Source organism: Armigeres subalbatus, chromosome 1, assembly GCF_024139115.2.
Source record: "Armigeres subalbatus isolate Guangzhou_Male chromosome 1, GZ_Asu_2, whole genome shotgun sequence".
Taxonomy (NCBI): Eukaryota; Metazoa; Arthropoda; class Insecta; order Diptera; family Culicidae; genus Armigeres; species Armigeres subalbatus.
Genome location: NC_085139.1, coordinates 210388277 through 210410753, shown reverse-complemented (window position 1 = coordinate 210410753; position 22477 = coordinate 210388277). Strand labels below are relative to the sequence as shown.

General features: G+C 39.4%; 1 protein-coding gene and 1 long non-coding RNA gene across 3 annotated transcripts in view; one reads left to right on the top strand and one right to left on the bottom strand.

Annotated features, from left to right (window-relative positions):
- Positions 1-2932: 2932 nt before the first annotated feature.
- Positions 2933-22477, top strand: part of LOC134205723 (zinc finger protein 1) — a 116005-nt gene continuing 96460 nt past the window's right edge. The window contains exon 1 of one of the 2 annotated variants that reach the window (XM_062681264.1): positions 2933-4207. In XM_062681264.1, coding sequence (XP_062537248.1) covers positions 4129-4207 — 79 coding nt within the window. In that variant the 5' untranslated portion in view covers positions 2933-4128. Of the gene's footprint in view, positions 4208-22159; positions 22428-22477 lie in introns of those variants that run through there. The other variant, XM_062681265.1, reaches the window with a different exon arrangement.
- On the bottom strand, positions 7653-21999 carry LOC134205725 (uncharacterized). Its single transcript, XR_009978183.1, has 3 exons — positions 21487-21999; positions 21327-21401; positions 7653-7935 (listed from the first exon to the last, which is right to left on the bottom strand). It is a non-coding gene; the product is annotated as an uncharacterized LOC134205725 (long non-coding RNA).

Sequence of the window (22477 nt, the reverse complement as noted above, 5' to 3'; positions counted from 1 at the left end):
TACACATATCCCAGAATATGACATATCCCTGAGTGAAGTAAGCCATTAACATAACACTATTTGGCCTAAGGTCATTCGACGTGAATGGCATTTGGGATAATTATGAACAGCATCAGAAAAATCTTTCATAGGAATCATGCATTTGCTGGGTATAAAGCAATGATAATTGTAACCCTTAATCAGAATCATGGTTTGCCCAGTGAAAAGCAATAATTAATGTTTTCCTTCTGGATAGTGGATGTGATTTCTTCTTTAAAAAAAAAAAGCATTTGCCCGGAATAAGGCAAAGGTGGGTGTGATTCCTTATTTAAAAATATACGTTTGCGTGGATTAAGGCATCGGTGGATGCTTTTCCATCTTAAGAAATAGACGTTTGCCAGGAATAAGGGTATTCAAACCCACGATCCCTTCTTCGAAATCAGTCAATGTTTCCAAAAGCTTTCTTTTAATCAAATGATGAAATATCAATAAGTAAACACAATTACCCTGTTAGGGTAACCGTACCCTTAGTGGAGGTAGCACCAATAGTGGAGGTAGTGGGGTTTTAACGAAATTTATCATATTTATACACTTTATGATGGTTTCAGTTGATGCGTCGTGCTTTAAATATCCTGTTAAATGCAACTTATCCTAATATTTTGCTCGGAAAACTATTGAAAACAATGATTTTCCTTAACAAAATTGACTCCCTTGCACCTATAGTGGTGCAACTGTACCAATAGTGGCGAGTCTCATAAGAAACGAATGGATAGCACCACTATGGGAACCAAAATTAATTTTTACCTCCACTAAAGGAACAGTGTACCCATAGTGGTGCAAGCAATATTTGGTAATTGTTGATGTTAAATGACATCTATCTCATTTTTGTTAGCAAATTTATTTGTTTTTCTATTGACTAAGATATAAAAGCTGTAAATTTTCCATAATTATCAATTTTTAAAAAATATTTTCTTTTGTGGATCTACTAATACCTCCACTATTGGTACCGTTACCCTAACCAATTTGTTTTATTATTTTACGATTGTGAAAAAAAAACTGCAAACCCAACTGGCAATTCCGAGCAAGGCCGGGTACATAAAGCTAGTTCCTTAATAAATTAGTTCGGAAATTCTTGAAAGGAATTCCGGCGGAATTAAGGGAGCCGAGAGAATGGAACAACTGGAAGATTTTCTGAATTTCTAAAAATTTGCTAAAGAAATTTCTGAAGAAAATTCCGGAGGAGTTTTCAAAAGAAATGTCAGACAAAGAAATTTTCGAGAATTCCTAAAGAAATTTGTTCATGTATTTCTAGATTTATTTGCGGAAAATTTTCCAAGAAATTCTTTGAGGAATTTAGTAATGAATCACTGGGAGAATTTCCTATACACTACTTAGAGAAATTTACGATGGAACGCTTGGAGGAATTTTTGAAGGTATGACTGTAAAAACTTCTGAATGACTAATCAAATTAATTTCTAAAGGTATTTACGAGGATAAATATATGAAATATCACCTGGAGGAATACTGGAGAAATTTCCTAAATTAAAGAAAATTCCTAAGGAATATCTGAGAATATCTGAAGAAGTATGATGGTGGATCGACTGCAATTGTGATATGTTTGGCTTTTTTTTTACTACTGTCCGGATTTTAAAAGGAATTTCTGGATATATTTCTAGAAGAATTCAAATATTTCTGAAGAAACTCTTGCAGAAGTTTCTGAAGTAATTTCAGAATGAACTCTTTTGGAAATTTAAAAATTTATACGAAAATTCCATTTGCAATTCTTTCGGGGATTCGTTTAATAGTTATTCAGGAAATTTATTCAACAATTCCTTCAGAAATTCATTAAGAAATTCTTTTCGAAACCCTATTCAGAATGTTCTTTGGAAATTCGTTCGAAAATTCATTAGGAAATTCCCCCTGAAATACATTTTGAAATTCCTCCAAGAATTTCTTTAAGAATTTCTTCAGAAAATCTTCCAGATATTTTTTCGAGAACTAATCCAGGAATCATTTATAAAATTTTCCGAGTAGCTCATTTGTATACTCCTCCAGGGACTCTTTCGTAAAACTTCCCAAAAATACAGGGCAATATAAAAATACATTGTCTGGAAATCTAAAAAGAAGGGGACGTCATAGTTGAATCACCCCTAACATATATAAAACAAGTGCAATCGACTCAAACAATAATTAGTTTTGTCCATGGGACGAAAATGCAACCATTTTTTCATTCATTTGCCTTTAAATTAAAAATCAAAAATATTATGTTTTGCCTTTCTCGTATGTATTTTTCTAAGGACATAACTGGAGCCGTCATCAATTCTGGCAATGTTTCTCATTGTTTTGCCTTTCTCGTATTTTTTTGTTTTCATCAACTTCTGAAAGCAGTTATGAGTAATGCGTCATTCATACTAGTCAAACATCACCTTTACAAAACCATCAGACCAAACACAATCATCGACGACCACACTCCATGTACGTAGGAAGCGTCTTGCTTGTGTGGGAGTGATTCATACGCAAATGATGCGATTCCAAGCAGGGGAAGGCGAACTATCAGAATGAACATTCAAACGATTGCCTGCGTTTCAATGAACACACGGTGAGTGCGGCGCTCGCACTCCTGGGTTACCGATTGAGTGGCGCTTGTACAAAAAGCGAAGTTCAACAGACGACGACGGCGACGTCGATCCAAGCATCATCTGGTAAATTACTTTTGCTTCTCGTAAACTCGAGAGTCGAGGGATCACCGCACAAAAGATGAGGGTGCTGGCTGATGGCACACCGGTGCGATATTCTCTTCCATCCTTACATACACTCACACAATGGAGGCGCGTAACGGTGGACTGTGTACACACAATCCGGTCGGTCGGTCGGTTCTGCCGTGGACGATGCTGTGAGAGAGCGGTATTTACGGGACGACGTGCACGACGAAGAACGCCTGCTGCTGGGGTGAGGGCGAGGACGATTGGAACACTGAACAGTGAACCGTCGTTGTCGTCGTCGTGTGAGATATGTGCCTCGTTTGCTGTAGCTGACTGGCTGCTGCTGCTGCTGGCGTTGGTGCGGTGTGTCGTACCTATCGTACATACAATTTAGTAGCGACCGAAACGTCGCAGCGTAAACACGAGATTATGAGCCCTCCACAGAACGCATATACAAATTAAATTAGAGGTGTAGTGTTCCGAGAGTGATCTTATACATAGAGTAGGAAGAAGAAGACGAGCGCGCGATTCAGACGTGTCGAGCTCCGCGGCAAGGACCCAAGGTGTGATAAGAAAAAAAAAAAACAAATTAGCAATCAGGTGCACTGCCGCTGCACCTTGCGACCGATCGCGTTGTTCCGTTAAATCGTTTCCGGTTGCCGGTGTGTGAGAGGGTTCGCGACGCGTCGCATAAATCCGCGCGTTCAAGGATTCCAACCGTTTATTGTTTTAGTAGTGACCTCACTGATCACGTCGCCGTCGCACCACACAGAACAAAGAACCGCAATCCACACACCTTCCACACCTATTCGAGACACAAAGGAATACAGTTCGCCAAGTTCGAAGAAGGTAGTGCGTAAGCAGTTTCGTTCTAGTTGTTTTACTTAGAAGAAAAAAAATCAAGGAAAACCAGACAACGAATCGTTCTCTGCCTAATGACAAAAGCCTGTTAGCAACAAAGTGTTTAGTGCAATAACACGGGCAGCGCAACCGCGGTGGAATACGCCCCCTCACAAAGGTGATCCTTGGGCGGAAAGTGATCTTGTTTACTGCTGGTTCCTACTACGGTGAAAGTGAGACTTAGAGCTTAGAGCGCGATAAAGTGTAGGAAGGATGGAGCCGAACCGGAATCGAAGCAAACACTGATACGGCACTGAGTAATCGCGCAGAAAACCAGGTTACTGGTCACCGATAGCAATATGGATTGAGATTCCCGTAGAATGACCAGACCAGTGATTCATCCGGAAAGTTTTGAGTTTTTCCCCATCGTTTTTTTGGTTTGATGATTGATGAAACAACAGTTCCAATTCCGGAAGTTTGAAGTGCGTAAAGTGTGCGTGTTCGAGTGAAGTGGTGATACCGAAGACCAAACGGCGGAGTGTGGAAAGTGCCAGGAAATCCGAGTGAAGGCGGCGGGAGCGTTGAATCCCACACCGACCGGTTACCAATGTTGTCTTGTCTGGTGCCGCCACGTTTCGGACAAGAAGACTGTGTCATGCCGTCATCCGCCACGTTCGCCTTGCAGTGTATGTATTTTGATTTATTCTGTTTGAAATTTTAAAAAATATCAATGATTTGCAACACGGGTCACTCGTTCCAAATGGGTATTCTGGGGAATAAACAAAGCTGGGTTTCAGTAGATTTCGATTTGCTATAAAATTTGATAACGTGAATTCGAAAATGCCAAAATAAAATGTGTTTCCATTTGTACTCCTAGTTGTAGATCGTTAAGTTATGTTGACTAGTCAATGTTGTACGGAAAATCAAATTAAATAGTTCTGAACTGTAGAATATAAGAAGAAGTTCTGAACTTGTTTGGAGATATTCCTTCAAATACGTCTTAAACCAATAATCAAATTGTGGATAAGAAATATTTTTGAAGCGGCTCACACTAATTTAGGAATTCAACATCGTCTCATTGATATAAATTTGATTTCAAGTGGACAATGTATATAAATACTAATGAATGAAATTAACTTTCACATGCTTTTGGATGAGGATTGCAAAACTTCTCAAAAATGTATCACTTGATCGAAACGTAAAAGAAACTACATTGTGGAAAAAGTGAATTCTAGCAGTTCGAGCATTTTTGTTTTAATTTGCGTCGAATTGGAGTTCAGTTTGAACTTGATTGAAAAATACGACAGTGTGAAGTTTAAAACTCGTAAAATATTATTATTTTAAACTATTTCTTCTAGAGTTCTCTCAAAAAGATATTCATTAAATTCTATTTGGAATAAAGAGGTTATTTTCCGACTATTTACCATTAAAATGATCCGCGGCAAGACTCTTCTGATTTATCAGTTTTAACAGTGAGTTTATTCAATTATCAATCATGCAATCTTCATATGCATGTGAATGGTTGATTTTTGTTGGCCAAATATGACGAAAAAACAAAAAAGGAACAGTTGTTTTGTGATTCCCGATCATAACACTTGTTTTCAACATTTGAGAAACAAAACGGTCGATTTGGTACAGTGTTTGAAACAATTCAAAGTTGAATACTCCTACTCCTAGTGGCGTCTCCTGGGACGCCACCGAGAAATAGTTTCACGAACAAAAGCATACTTATGTGTTCTGCAAACAACATCATCCTGAAGGCAAAACATTTGACCGGAATATTTGAATTAGAGTGATTTTGGACTGAATATACGAATTGTTATGTCTCGCTTATCGGTTTTAGTAGGATTTTGTATTGGTCTCTGTAGTATATGTATATTTTTTTAAAGAGCTTATCACACAGTTACAAACTTTGTTAAACTGTTTGATATCTTAGTATCGTGGGTGACCGGAATCCGACCATTTCATGAAATATCAATAAATTGAAGGGGGTTGAAAGTAAATAATTCATGAATATTTTTTTATCCTGTTCATATACTAGACAGAAAGCATTTTGGCTGTTGAAATGAAAAGCAGGCTTTGAAATTAAAACAACACAAATCAAAAACAAATCACCACCCTGAAAACGCGGAGTTTTAAGTTGCCGTTCGTTCAAGTGTTGATCATAATTATACCAAAAGTGACTGTTTTGGAATGCAAATCGCATTAAATAAAATAAGTTCAGTAGAATATAAATCAAAGAGATTGCTTCACAGGATGCGTATTGAACTATTTACAGTGATAGTCTAGTCAGTAGGTCAATAGGCTTTAATTTGAATATTCAGTCAAAAATAGCTGCACGGATTTTGATCCTTTGATTTGTAATCCGTACAGGATTGTTGGATTTCGATTCAGGTGGTGTTGAATACGTTCAATATTTTAACAAGTTTTTCGTAGTTTTAAATGAGTAGAAAAAAGTGGAACACTTAAAAAATAGAGACCCTAATGCACAGCCTGTATCAACGTCGAACATTTCATTTGCATTCGATTCGTATTGTGTGGACACTTTTACAACTACTGAAGTTTTTAGACGGTAGCTAAAAATGAAAATAGTTCCATAGGATTTGGACTCTCTTTTCAGGTGCTTGCCACGCAAGATACAATATCATCCTCCGATAACCGTCCCTAACGGTCTAAATGTTAAATTGAAAGACAGGCACACAAGTGTACTAGTTTTTATATTTAAGAAGTCTCATAACATACCTTCTGCCAGTCTTTGGCCGTTCAGACCGCTAGTCAGCTTCTTCCATACTTTCTCATACGATTGACCCGCTTCGCAAAACTTTTGCTTTCTGGTCGCCGACGGATTCGCACTCATCCGGTTAATCAGCAAGTGCAACTGCTTCCGGTTGGTAACTCGTACGTCGAAATCATGATTTTTTACATTTAAATCCATTTACGATCAGAATTTAAAAAGGAAAACTTACCGCTTGGTTTACATTTTTTTGATTTTGAACCCTTCTCGATCCCTTAAATCGACGTAACACAAGTCTCGCTTGATATTATCGTTCCAATCAGACTTTTGTCGACATATGTCGACTATTAGAATGCAATGAGCGTTCATCGAAGTTCATTCAGTTCATTCGACAATAATATTGTCCCTTTATTCAGATACGGGAATTGGGAAATTGCGTGATGCGAACGACTCTTGGAACGACTCGACTCGTTTCGAATCGCGCGAGACGTTTTTGCATAGACGCATTTTTTCACTGCTACACAGACTCCCGATCTATAATTTATTTCTCAGTTATGATCTCTCATCTCAAATATGAATAGCAGCCTACTTCGATTGAAAATCGTTTTCCTTGCTTTGTTTCAGCTGTTTTAGTCACTGTTTTAAGTCACTGGAAACAATAAAACGTGTAGCGTCTTTTTTTAAATAAAGATCGAATGAACATGATTTCGAAATCTTTAGGAAATATGCATCTAAAGAAAAATCGGGCTCACAACACATTGCAGACACCACTACTTCTTTAACTAATCTAAAGTTTATCTAATTTTTGTTCTCTATGCTCCTCCACTTTTATAAAATATCATCGGTTCAACTTTTTGTTCTTTTAAAAATGGAGAAAAGAGGAGGAGTGTATTTAAGGCAGTGGCGTCGCGTAACCTCACTTTTTACCTGTGCATTGACCCAAAAAGTGAAAATTTTGATATTTCGACAGCCCAAATGGAAAAGAAAATTATCAGAGCCGTTTATACTAATCAAAATCTAGTTATTCTAGGCATTTCCGCACACCAATTCCTTAAATTTAAACTCAGTGCACAGGTAGATTGAGGCTAGGGAAACGCCACTGATTTAAGGTCATGAACGTTCTATGATCGTTCCCTTTTTTCTTCGATAAAAATAATTTCAGCCTAGTTTATCTCTGAACGTTGAGAAGTGGTTGCAGGATGGTTTGAGTAGGGTTAGAAATTTTTCGTCAAGCCAGGATGAACTATCGGGGTTCTGGCACAGTAAATCCATCTACAATAATAATAACAATCTATAATAAAAGTTTCATTTTGTATAATTTTGTCCAGCTCGTTTCCATTAGAGGAGTTTGTAAATCGGTGCCTGTAGAGTTAGTCGTTTTGGGTAGCCAGGTCGTCAGATTTATTTGAACAGATTGATGTCCTTCAAGAAGCTAATGGTCTTCCATTCGTCCAGAGTGTTTTTCCATAGGTCGGTTGTCGTGTTTTGTGACCCGTGCGGAGCCCCGGCAAAACAACCTGCTCGCGTCAGTTTATCAGGCCACCTCTCTGGAGGGGTCAATATTTGCCAGTCCCGTTCAATGTTTGCCAGTGTATCAGCGTACTCGTTTTCCCAAATGCCACAGTGGCCGGAGATCCACTACATCCAACCAGTGGATGGCAGATTTTAATGCAGTTCTGCCTAAAATCCTTACAAAAACTGAATAATAATTTGGCATATACAATTTCGGAAGATTTTAATACAATTGTTGTAAATATTGAAATCTTACAGATTTGAATTATTTTAAAACAATATCTTTATAAAAAGCTTACAGAATTGTATATGCCAAGATACAATGATTGTCGGATATGTTTTTTGGGTGTAGAGGGTAACATCACTGTCAAAGACCTCTTCGATTGACTGTATGTAGGGATATTTGCTGGTAGGAGTCAGAGGCTTCGCTATGGGTCGGGTCGGAGACTGGAGGATGGCCGTAGCTTCCGCAGAGAATACCGACCAATAATGGTTTGGTAGACGGTAGGAAGCTTATTTGATGGCGTCACAGGCGACACCTACCTTCGGATTTCGAAACGTCCGTGAAAATCATTTTTTTTCGGAACTCGGGTATTTGTTCGAAATTCGCTCGTTGAATAGAGTCTGAACATTTTTAGAAAGCTCCTCCGCCAGCTTTTTGATCCTAAGCGGCGGAGACCGACAATCCTGGGAAGGCGTTTCTAACAATTTGATAATCTAAGCGAAATATTTTCTTTTTTAAAAACAGCAAACAAGCGTTCTCGCACGTCATGACTTGATCATTGATATTTATCCATGATTGTACCAATATCGCAGCTGATGTTGCTTTACAGATACCTCAAACCTATCTCGATTGAAATCCGGTCTGAAGTATTAGCTTTCAAAAAATTCATTAAATTCCAAACAAGTTACTAGACGTTTAGTTATTGGAGACGTAATCGTTTAACGGAGAATAGAATACCTTCAATTAAGGTTAATATTTTTTCGGACATTGGAGTGGCCAAACAAGCGGTGCTGTGGCCATTAAAATTATTTTTCCAAGCTTACCTTGGCCGTTTGCTATACATCATGTTGTAGTGCAAGTTTGGTTTCATCAACAACATCGGTTTGACATTTATAGCATCGGTACTTTTGCTTCTGAAGGAATTTCGGTAAGAAGTTCCCGAACAAATTTCAAACTAATTTCTGGAAAGAGTGGTACTAAAAGCACATGGCTGTTTTTTTTGTCTAGGACTAGATGACGGTAATTTGAATGTTGAGTAATTACGAGAAAAAATTTGAGCCCTCCAATAATTTCTATCGAAAAAGGTTTTTCAAAATATTCACTTGTTTGAATTGCAAAAATCTATACATGGCACGTTTGTTTTTATCTGGAAATTAATTTAAGCACCTGAAACAAATCTCGAAAAATCAGGGAATTTTGTTTTAACAGATGAGAAGCCACCCCGATTTACCTGACTAAATAAAAAATCACAACGCCATAATAATAGCGGAAGCTTTCCAATATGACCAATAACAATTCGATGGAATAATCGGATTACCCCAATTTTTCTTCAAAGGCTTCGATCCAAAAATGGAAACTTGTCGACATTATGCTATTTGGTGCTTTTCAATTGTTCTTCAAAGTTTGAAAGTAAAGTGTTGGGAATTTGAGTCAAACCAACTCTGTGTGACATTTGGCCAAGTTCTTGCGCTACCTTTACTTTGAAAGCTTAGAATTTCATTTTCTTCATGACTTTCCAGACTAGAAACACTTAGAACAGATCAACTAAAATAAGTTCTTTGATTCTTAAGTTATTCTTGTTTTCTAGAGTCTTGTTTCTTAAATCATTATTTGTAGTATTGTGCACAAATTATTGTTTATCTCTCAAGCAAAAATTGCGTCTAAAACCCTCACCGAAATGTGTATTGTTTATTACTAAAGGGTAATATGAACTTCTGAAGTTTTGTGTCATGTTGTTGTTGCGATTTGCGTTTTTGGCTTGAGGAGCAGTGCCTCATATCCGCCACTAGCGGGGACAAGTATTGATTCTGGCTGCAGCAGCCATTCCTTGAGCAGTACGAAGCTGACAAGAAAACAGAATTTCGTAACGCTGGTAACGTCTGCAACGTAAGCTGTCATTTTCTCTGCGAAGAAATATTTCTTCTTATTAGTCGGTAAGCAAACGTTTCATTCGGGCTATCCTTGAGCAGCTATGTAAATTATTTCAGTAATTGAAGTAGTTCTTCTTTTTTATGATAACCGTACAAGGCTTTATGCCTAATACACTGCATATACGGAAAGAGTTCAATTTGATGATGGGAGAAATGTCATTTTCAGGGTTCGTAATGTTCACTCAATCTCAGCAGTACAGGATGCTCCCTCACGAAAACTTTCGGGGAAGAAAAACAGTCTGGAGTCTGATTGCCGTGGGAAATTGGTTTGCTCGTTTTCTTTTATGTATATCCGAGCATTTTAGGTGCCATCAGCAATGCAAACGGTAGTAGCCTTTGTGGAACAAATAACATGGTACACACTTAAATTATTTTGTAGACCTCGGCAAAATTTTTGCCGAGATTCCAACAGCCGAGATCTCGGTAATATTTTTTACTGAAATTCGGTAATTCCTTTACCGATATTTTGCCGAAAGTCGGCAAAGTTGATGTTTTTCCGAGGTCTCGGTAAGCCTCACACCTCGGAATTTGGACGGCGGGATTTTTCCCCATGTATTTTTACATATGCGATGTTTTCGGATTTCGGCACGGAAAATCAAAATCCCGACCCCATTTAAAACGCACGGGGACCAAGAAACTTCATTATTCATGCCAGTCTTGACTTCATCATTATGCTGGTTAACAACCAAACACTGTCAATAAAATGCTTTTTTTCTGTATAGCGTTATTTAGTGATAAAGTCAAGATGTTAATAACGAATGACCAGAGATTGTTGAGATGTGTGTCTGGAATCGAACATAATTGGACATACTCGACTACGGTCGACAAGTCTCCAGACAAAACTCGAGTCGCTTTCAAGAGAATATAGATCAAGCATCTTTTTCAAGAATCTGCAACGAAATGCTAATTAGCTTCGTCTAGGACTCTCGGAGATATCCTTGGTCTCAAAAACTCTCCGAAGCGTGGGTGCCATGTTGCTTTCCATTCAGTGTGTGTGGAATCAGTCTTAACGCTCAATCATCGAGACTTCATGCGCGAGACGACTCGCTTGCGATTCTGTAGGAGGAGCAACGCGCTTGAGTTTCTCGGACAGAATTGCATCGCCGAATTTCGCTCTACAAAGCGTCAACACGCAATCAAGGCGTATGTTTTGTTTACATACGGATTTATTAGCCATTGTATCAAGCGAAAAAAGTTAATGCAATGCATTTAACAATGAAGAACATCTGATGGGATTTGGCTCTCGCGCGATTTGAATTGCCGGTGAGAATTTGAGATTTTACCAACACTGTATCACTACCGAGAAGAGCTCTTGACGCGACGTTAATGAAATCTGGTTACAATATCATTTCCATATCATACATTATACTTCTGACAAATCCGGATAGTTCCTCAAATAGTTTCAAACGTGTGTGGAAAAGCCTATGCATTTAAAATAGCAAACGATGTTTCTTCATGTTTCTACTAGAATAATTATACATGAATTAATGAAATAAACACCTGGTCACTTTTTTCCTGATTTTTTGAATAATTTCTAGAAATTTCCTACTTTTTCCTGCATTTCCCGCATGGACTTTCTATTCCCGCATATTTCCCGCATTTCCCGATTTTCCGACTCCCTGGTCATCCTGCTACATGCAGATAGCGTGGTGGTGTGGCTAGAGTGAGCGCATTCCTTACGGCTATTATTGTTGACATGCTGGGTTCGAGTCCCACGGTGGCCATACAATTTTTATAATTGTTCTGCGATTATTCTCGCGAAAAGTGAGTGAGAGGTAAAAAAGAGGTGAACGAAAAAGGAATTTCATCTAATTGGCATGATTTTCGTTTATCCTGCAAGGCTAGCTCCAGAGAATAGATTGGTGGGTGAATAATGTTCCTCATTTATAAACAACGAAAATAGATTCTCCCTGAGCCCGAAAAACGCTTGGTTTGGTCTAATCGAAACGAAAAGTCAGAACACTGGCTTTGTGCAATATTGCGAAGGAACAATTTTCCGCAAGGAAGAGTGACAGCTCTGTTTTAGGTATATAGCAGGCGTTATTGGCGTTACGAAATTTTCTCTACTTGCCAGCTCCGTACTGCTCATGGAATTGCAGTAGCGGAATCATTCCATTATCTATTTGCACAGTACTATTCAGTGGCGTCGCGTAACCTCACTTTTTACCTGTGCACTGATACAAAAAATGAAAATTTTGATATTTCTACAGCCCAAATGGAAAATAAAATTATCAGAGTCGTTTAAACTAATCAAAATCTAGTTATTTTATACATTTTCGCACGAAAATTTCTTAAAAGTCCAGTGCACAGGTAGATTGAGGTTAGGGAAACGCCACTGGTACTATTGAAGTCCGTACTACCCTTTAGTTAGCAATCACTTCTGTAACAGTTTTAGTAACATTGACGACAATGGCGACAACCAAGAAAGTAGGTATTTCATACAAAATATTACCCCTATAGGCGAATCAACAATACTAATTCAAAATTCAACTGAGTTCATGAAAAAATGTTTTAAAATTACAACATCGTATGAATTGTGTTTGCGCTTCGACATATTATCAGATTTTCTGGATATGATACTCTGCGCGGCTTTTGTAATGTTCCCAAATGGGTAGTTGCACAAACTTCACCCGGCGAATGACTGTCGAAAGGTACGGCCGCACCAAACGATACACCGCAATGCTATTCACCCATAAGAATCAAGTAAACGGGGTGCAAAAAGCGTTGCGGTACCTTTCCTGAAAGGTGCGTGCAATTTTGAGAAAATTAAGCTATACCAAGCATTCGCTCAATTGGGGATACCTTCAGGAAGCAGATGACTGTAATGAACAACACAATGACAGCTAATGTCATTTATCCGTGCGTACCACCTTATTACATTGTGATTGTGAGTAATTTACCTTCCTACCGGAGAAGAATCTGCCGTGTTCGTTCGTCGTGGCCTTGTGATTTGCATTCGGTACCATCAGGAAGAGGATCTATTTTTAACTCATGACGGTCCCTTGGAAATAAAAACCTAAAAAGGGGAATTGATTGCGTGCCATCCAGCAGAGACGCGCACACGGTGAGGTGACGCGTGCCTTTCAACCGGTTTTGGCCAGTTGTTGACGGAGGGTGAAGCGTTTAAAAATCCGATTTCAGGAAAGGTATTTGCGTGCAAGTGCGCGTCGTTACTGCCACGCACCTTGTCCGTTTGTGGACGATTCCGATTGTGTGGATTGAGACTACGGAGGTTCGAACTGCACCCCTCCGTCAGGGTTAGCAAGAATGAGAATATTTAAATCCCTATCCGTATGGGCGAGGGTGCCGCCAACAAAGGTAAAAGCGGTCGACCAACTCCGTAGTTGGATTAGAATAGAGGTTTAATGAATTTTTGTTTCGGTCCAGCAGCGGCGCAACGTTACCGAAGTTAATTTGATTTCTGGGTGTAAGATAACGCAAGAGCGGATTTGACCATTGTGAATAGTTGACTGATTCTGGGATATTGGACAGTTACAACCCTATTATTAGCTTTTTCGTTCAAGAAAATCAAACAAAATGGATTACTTGGATGGCCTGTACTCAAATTTTGCATCATAACACGAAGCACAATGTTCGAAAAACGATCGCCGCACACGATTATGTGCGGTGTGTGTGGCGTGCTGCTGGCCGCTCGCCAAGCTCCTCCCACTATCGCTTGAAAACCGGTTTTCATCCATCACAAAAGGTGAAACGACGACACCTACCTACCGGCGCGTTGTTGGAACACATTCCCCACAAACGTGCCATGCAACAACAACAACAGCAATGAACAGGTCTTACCTGCGCTGGTATACGACGACGGTGATGGTCGGTGGCATGACCGAACGACCAACCACCGACGATGGCGATGCCGCGCCGTACCGCGCGCGTGTTAGGCCCAATTAAATAGCTACTTCCTCAATTATTATAGCCACACTACATACAGCAACAGACACAGTCAAGAGCGCAATATCGGACTCTGCTGGTGGGACTGATATAATAATGCGGTACCTGCCTTCGTGGCCGGTTAGCGGGGGTTAAACGATGGATGTTTGCATTTTGTGATTGAAACAATTGGTCCTATGTGAGTGTGGTGATGGATCCCCTTATTGCTGGATTTGTCTTTTCCGTGTCTGGTTTTAGAATTCTTGACTACGGAGCGTAAACATCACAATGCAAAATTCGTGAATCGATCATTGCAAATCCTATTATGAATGCCAAGGAAGGATTTTAAAGTAGTGAGAATTATAGAAAAATCATCGATTGAACTAATATGAAATACAATACTGTGATTTACATGAGTGAATTATAAAAAACGAGCTCCATAAATGTATAAAACATAAAACATCTAACTTTTTGTGAATTTTTGCCCCCGATTTTTTAAACATTACTACTTTAAGCATCTTAAAATAAACAAGTTGAAGACAAAACAATGTTATCAATTGGATAGGATTGAAATCGAGCTCAATAGGAACCCCGCTGAGATTTATTTGTGAGGTTTAACCTATCTAAAGATAGTGACCACACTCCAAAATAAGAGGCCACAAAATGGTCGTAGTCCGTGCACGCACGTGTTAGAAATTCTTATCGTTTACCTTCTTATCAACTCATTCGAGAATTTGTAGCCCATTCCACGGCCTTATCAGTGCCAGTTTGACGAAAAGGTCTAAAAAGTAAACCATCATCGTTGTCTACCTATCCTTATCGCAGTTACGGTAGAGGAGCGTAACCAGGCGGAGCCCGGTCCACATGTGCGATGATGGATGGAATGACGTCACCATTTGAACAGGAAATTCGTGCAAGCTTACCGTTCGTTGCCTACAATCTATGTATGTACATACTATCATTTAGGTAATGAGTTTTGAGCGCCCGATTGCCTCTCCTCTCCGATTAGAGATCACCTCGTCTGACGATCTACTCGAGCTGGGAATGAGGTGAACGCGATTTAACAACCCTCATTATCGGGCGCAAAAATGACAACTCAACAAATAAATGTTACTCTACATTATTATGCCGTTGTGGCGAGGACAATTTTGCATTCTTTGATCTGTTTCGGTAGTTTCATAAAAATCCAAGATGGTATTCGATTACCAAACCATTTTATTGGATTCCGACCGTTACAAATTTAAAACTCGCGAGCTCTCCATATCTTAAGTCTCAGTATCGACTTGTGAAATGAGAAGATGCACCAAGTGCATCGGGACCATCTGCAATGAACCGCAAAGAAACAGCTTAGGCGTATCCGACGGCTGCTGCTAGGCTGGCACACTGCTCAGTCAGTCAGAAGGTTGGTAATGATCGATTAGGGACGCATCCGCTCTCGATTTATTTAGGTTTTTTTTAGCGCTAGCAAAATGATTCGGTAAGAATCCGATCGAACTGAAGTCCATTAAATAGTGATCTTATGAAAACTAAGTAATGAAATTTTAATGAAATACAGTTATACCCCGATTTTATCACCTCCTGGTTTGACTTTGGGGTGAATGTGACAAAATCGGAAACAAATATTTTAATTTTTTAATGCATTTCACTGATATGAAGCAGTTTATGCCTTGGTAAAGCAAAAAGCGTTAACAGCACTTGCAACTTTTAGTCGAAATGGCTTTTGAGTCATTCTAGCTGAGACCGGGCCGGGACTATTTGCACGAGGTTCTTAAAAATGTCTAAAGGTATGTTCATTCGAAAGATTTCGGCGAGTATATTGAGTATCCGAGTTTAATTCATCAGAAAGATGGACCCCTCGTTAGCTATACACGAAATCACTTTTATGGACCCCTCGATTTTTGTCAATTCTTGACTCACCAAAACTGTCATAACTCCAACATTTCTCAACCGATCTTAGAGATCAGCATATCGTTGGAAAGAGGAAGAGTGTGTCCTCAATTTGCAATAATAAAAATATCAGCAGCCGTATTGAATTTGGCCGCCATCTTGGATTTATTTTTAAAAACTATTTTCCACCAATTTTGAATATTAATACATCGATGAAAATCTTAGCTTATATTGTGCATTGTGTCCGAAAATCTCAGGTGTATGTTTTTTCTATCAGAAGTTATGTACGATTTACCAATACCAAAATTCTTGTATTATTAATTACAATAACTTGAATACGGCTCCGTTATGCTCAAAACTTTTGAGCCCTTCAAAAAAAAATACTGTTGTAGATATGCTTTTCATTTTTGAAGAGGTTCATCTTTCTGAAGAATTCAACTCGGATCCTTAATATACTCGCCGAAAGCTTTCGAAAGAACATAAATTTAGGCATTTTTAAGAACCTCGTGCAAATAGTGGCCCGGTTTCAGCGAGAATTACTCTTTTAAAACCTTTGACAGACACTTGTGAATGATTCATAATAACATAATAAACCACTTTCGGTGGAAGTTATTTCATGGAAATCATTGTTGTTTGCATTGCATTGTTTATCAGTTTTGTTATTCAGGTGCTTAAATTAATTTCCAAGTTGCTGCGAAAAACCTTTTTTGAAAGAAAATTTTGAGGACATTTTTTCTCGTAATTACTCAACGTTCAAATTACCGTCATCCAGTCATCGACAAAAAACACCTCCCCCTCCTCGAAAAAAAATCCGCCCACCGAATTCTTTAGAAATTCCTTTGGATATTAATTCGGTAATTTCTTAAAGAAACTTTTTCCAGAAATTAGTTTAAATTTTTTTTTCGGGAATTCCTTCAGAACTTTTTTAAAGAAATTCCTTCAAAAGCAAAAGTATCGATGCTATAAATGTCTTGATGAAACCAAACATCTGCTACAACATGATGTATAACAAACGGCCAAGTTAAGCTTGGAAAAATAGTTTTAATGGCTACAGCACCACTAGCATTGTAGTACTATTGGAAATACCTTCAAAATATGCTTCAGAAGTTCCTTGAGATTTTTTTTAAGGAATTCATTCGAAGATTTTCCTACGAAAACTTTAGAAAACACCGTAAGGAATGCTTCCGGAGATTTCTACAAAAAATCCTGGAGGGATTCCATCGGCAATTCATTTACGATTTTTTTGGATAGTATAGTAAATTATTTTTTAAATAATTTCTTTGGAAATTATTTCTGGAATTCCTGAAAGAAATTGTTCCAGCGATTCCTTTAAAATTCTTCCAGTAATTTTTCAGGAAATCCTTCGGACATTTCTAGAAAATTTCTTTCAATAACTCTGTTTAGAAATTCAGAATCCCTTGAAGAAATCCTTTGAAAATTATTTTAGGAATTCTTTCTAGAATACCTTTAGAAATTCCTTTGGAAATTTCTCTTGGAAAATCCATTCGAAATTCCTTCGAACATCCTTTAGATTTTTTTTAAATCCCTTCAGGTTCTCCTTCAGGAATTCCTTGAAGAATCCTTCGAAAATTCCTCCTAGAACTTCTTTCGAAATTCCTCCATAATTTAAAAAAATATGCGAATAATTCCTAGGATATACTTCTTTAGTGATTCCTTTGGATAATTCTCAGGAAATTATTTCGCAAGTTTCCTCCAGGAATTGCTTTTGAAAATCCTTAGTAATTTAGTATTGTTTAATACATTCCTGAAGAATTTCCAAGGGACTTCTCAAAAGAATTTACAAAGCAATCCATATTTGATTTCCTGAATAAATTCTTAGGTATCTCTAGGTATTGCTTCGGGAACTCACCAGGAATGCCTTTGAAGATGACAAAACGTGTTTTTATGCCCATAGATCGGAATAACGATCCATAAATGATCAACATTTTCAATTGTGTGATTGGATTGATACATTTATTCAAAGTTATGGATCATTTTCATCTTTTGAGTTATTTCCATCAATGATCACCGAGCTAACTACATATAGAGAAAACTGTATGGAATTATGTTTAATGTAAATGCTGCCTTCGTAATTTATCCAGGAATTCGTTCGGAAGCATCTTCAAAGATCATCAAAGCAGCGGATTTTTTTTCGGAACGATTTTGGCGTTATATAATCTAATTTAAGGATAAATATTGTGTCGCAGCTCAGCTCTGTCAGTGGAGGCCGATAGCAATTGAAAATCGAGAATTTAAGTTGGGCTGGGCTGGTCACAGCTCACGTTAGGACGGAAATGAAATGTATGAACAAGCATTAGACTGGAACCCCGCTGGACAGCAGAGGACCCAGAGATTCATGGTGGTGTAGCCTCCATAAATAAACAAAAAAAAATCGAGTCGAATTATATCTTGGACACATGTTAAGCTGGACATCGCTCAAGATGAAGATGTTCAGTTTAACATGTTGCCAAGTGAGATTAAAAACGAAGGATCATCATTCGACAAATTAATGACGTTCTGTTTTGATTAAAATGGTTCTTCAGGAAAGTTGACCATAAATAAGTCGAAAAATTGACTGAAACAATAAAACGCGATAAAATTTTTGACGGGAAAGGTCACCTTTGATCCTTTGTTATAATCTTGTTAAACACTTTTGATCGGATATTCCGGCAACAAAATTGAATGATCTTTGGAGCTTATCACCATTTGTAGTTCAGGAAAAATACTACGAAACTTCTTTGGAAACATTAGTAGGACCGCAAAAGGACGGTCCACAAGAACAATCGGGTGGCTGCCCATTTTGAGAAAGATATTTACGATAAATCCGATGACGAGCAATAAGAACTACAGTCGCAATCTGATCAAGATTCGTGCTGATAGGTTTATGACAATCATTTTCGTCAAAGGTCAAAGCGATTATTTCAAAGAGATATCATGTTACCCAATCTTCACCAGAACCGAGTTCTGCATCAAGCTTATAACCGGAAATAGGCATAGTACAAAAAAAGCAGGAAATAGGCATAGTACAAAAATAGCTGACATAGCTTCTCCTCTGTTTCCCTTTAAAACATTATTTGATCTAATCTAATAAAAATAGTTTACTTGTTATTTTCCAATCGAAATACTATTTTTCTTCCTAATTTTTGAAAAGAACTTGCTCTTGCAAGGAGGCTTCCGAGCTTATTGGATAGAGGCTTCTGAGCCTATAGGAAAGGGGCTTCTGAGCCACTTGAAAGGAGGCTTTCGAGCCTGTTGAAAGTAGTGCCTTTTGAAAAGCTTCCGAGCTTTTTGAAAGGAGGCTTCCGAGCCTCTCAAAAGGAGCTTTCCCAGCCTCTTGAAAGTAGACTTCCGGGCGTCTTAAAACAAGGCTTCTGGCCTCTTGAAAAGAGGCTTCCCAGTCTGTTGAAAAGAAGCTTCCCAGCCTCTTGAAAGGAGGCTTCCGAGCCTACTGGAGAGAGGCTTCTGATCCTCTTGAAAGTAGGCTTCCGAGCCTCTTGACAGGAGTTTTCCGAGCCTTTTGAAAAGAACCTTTCGAGCCTCTTGAAAGGAGTCCTCTGAGCTTTTTGAAAAAAAGGCTTCCGAGCCTCTTGAAGGGAGCTTCCCGAGCCTCTTGAAAGGAGCCATCCAAGCTTCTTGGAAGACGGCTTTCAGGTCTCTTGCAAGGAGGCTTTCGAGCCTATTGGATAGAGGCTTCTGAGCCTATTGGAAAGAGGCTTTTGAGCCTCTTGAAAGTAGTTTTCCGAGCCTTTTGAAAAGCTTCCGAGCTTTTTGAAAGGAGGCCTCCGACCTTCTTGAAAGGAGGCTTCAGAGCCTATTGAAAGAGCATTCCGGGTATCTCAAAGCGAGGCTTCGGGGCCTCTTGAAAGAAAGCTTAGAGGCCTCTTGAAAGGAGTTTTCCGATCCTCTTGAAAGGATATTTCCAAGCATCTTGAAAGGAGGTTTCCAAACATCTCGAAAGATGCTTCCAAGCCTCTCGGAAGGAGGCTTGTGAACATCTTGGAAGGAGGCGTTCGAGCTGCTTCCGAGAAGCAAACGGACACGACACCAAGGACCAACGCGCACTTGGAGTTTTCAAAAGAAAAGTGCTGTGAACTATCTATGGTGGGGTGCACATGGTGGAGAAGACGATTGAACCACGAGTTGCATCAGCTGTTGGGAGAACCATCCATCGTTAACCCCGCGAATATCGGAAGACTGCGGTAGACCGAGCACGTAGCCAGAATGACGAGTAACAATCTGGTGAAATTGGTTCTTGACAACGATCCTACGGGAACAAGAAGCCAAGGTGCGCAGCGAGCAGGGTGATCAGGTGAAAGATGATTTGCGGAACCTCCGCAGGGTGCGTGGTTGGCGACATGTACCATGGACCGATCTGAATGAAGAACACATTTATGCACTGCACAGACCACCAAAGTTTTGAAATGAAAAATACACAATTGCCAAAACTTTATCAACAAGTTTTGATTGTAAGTGTAATACGTCCGCCATTACGCATTTTTGTCCGATGTACCCCCTAGGACCAGCGAAGGTACCCCCAGGGGTACATGTACCCCAGGTTGAGAACCGCTGGTCTTGATGTTAGATGAGCATCTATAAAGCAAGACCATGGTACGGTATAGAAGGTTTGCCCACAAAAAAGATACTTCACTTAATTACTATCGTAAGAGCTGCCCTGTTCCACAGTTGAGGCGCATACTGATGCCAGGTGAAAAGGTATTCGTTTTTGAACATCCCTGCAATATTCTAGATTGCCTTTTACGACGGTTTACGCACTGATTGTCTTCAGTAAGCAGTGCGATCTTCGATCCATGTGGCAAGGATCAGATCCTTGATTGTTGAATGTAAAAATCAATCAAATTTGAATCTCATTTCCACTACCTTTATTAAAAAAACAAATGGCGGCGCTGATGAGTTCTCCTTCGGAATTACAATTTTCGCAATCGTTTTCTCCGAAATTAGTCTTTTTGCCCCTTTATACTCCTCCTTATTATCAGTTTTGCAACTACTTTCATTAACCATCCGTTCTGGTTTCCAAATAAGTATCCTTGGGACTATCACTATGATCAGATTTTACTGTTCGGTAGACGAACAATCCGCAATCCGGAAAGAGAAGTCGCATTGCTGCTCAACCGCAAAAGTATTCCGCGCCGACTGGAACCACATTTGGCCGCTACCACTGTGCTTGAAATCAAATAGATTGATTTGTCAAGTTCTTTTATTTAAAAGGCTCAAGCATGTATTTAACTTTACGGAGCCATGGTTATTTTATTGTGTAAAATTGATATATGTTTTTGATTAACAGTTAGTTATTAAATTTACTACTTGACATTTGAAATCTTCTGATGCTTTTGTGTAAAATAGCAATTGAGTTTTGGAAACTTTAGGATCATCAACTATTCTGATTCTGATTCATGTGAATGACGCATATGATCTATTCAAAAAGCACTCTAGAGCTATACAAAAATCAGTGGTCTGTCCAGAATGGACAGTTTTTTATGCTTTTAAAAAGAAAGTTCAATCAACTCGCTAATCCGGACGAAGATAACAAACGTGATACCGACTGTAATACTCATAGTAACACCGAATGCAGTTCGAAATAAAAATCCTTCGCTGCACAACATAAGCCTACCTACCTAAAGATTGAAACGAAGCAAATCGTTCTCCAGACAGGTTGTTTATGTTTGCGGGGCCGTGTTGTTGTTGTTATGCTTTACGATGGAGAGAACGATGAAAGGGAAAATAATATTTAGAAAATGTATAATATTTCGCTAACGTTGGCGGTTCGTGATTTACCTGCCAGCAAGAGCCTCCCTTTGCTCCCCCCCCCCTTCACAATAGACCCTGTCTGCGGTCAGCAGGAAGACGTGATGTTTACGAATTGCATCCACCGTCGTCGTCGTCATCGTGGACTGCTTCGATCCCATAATCGGAGTCCTCTTCTTCGGCGGAGGCCTCGCTTCGCCGGCTGCTGGTGATGCGGGTACAGCGCAGCATTACTCACCTCACACCGAAAGAGGCAGAAAATGAAAAACTCACATGTTTATGAAAGTCGAAAACTTCTCGGAAACCGGGCCGGGGGTGGCTTCGCACCACACACCGCACCGCACGCGGGGGCTTATGAATGCAATTCTTTCAGAACTAAGGAAAGATCGACGCGGCGCGAACATCGCGTCGTCCCATCACTGCGCTGCTGCCGGAGATGAGGAAGAGATGCCTAAAGTAATTTCTCGAATAAATAAACAATAAAACGATTGAGAAGAGAGAGTGAATGCAACGAGTAACAGTAACGGAACGACCGACGACGACGACGAGACGATAGTGAAGTGCTCTTACATGTGTGAGCACTCGCATGGAAAAGCACCAGAAGAGTGACGTGTGAGGTAAGAATAATTAACAGTTAATAAGTGTCTGCCATATTGTTGATTAGTTTTATTGTTTGTTTTCGTTAGTGTCGATAAAAAGAAAGATGAAATAAAAGAGGCTCTCGGGTTGAAGGAACCCATTTTTCTCGCACCGTGGTGCAGTTCTCGTCCGGTTGGGCGCTACGGATAAATCGCATTCATTCAACAGCTGTGAACGATTCAGCGCGATCCAGCAGCAGCGCAGCTCTAGCCGGGCGATGAAACATGACGACTCGCACGGCTGGTGCACAATATGGTCGGTGCTGCCAGCAAGGTGCTCTCGCCGTCGTAACCCTTCGGCTCGCCCGGAGTGAATGAAAGACCAATTTCAAGGTAATTCAACTCCTTGTAAACACAGCGGTTTCAAGTGAGCGAAGGTAAAG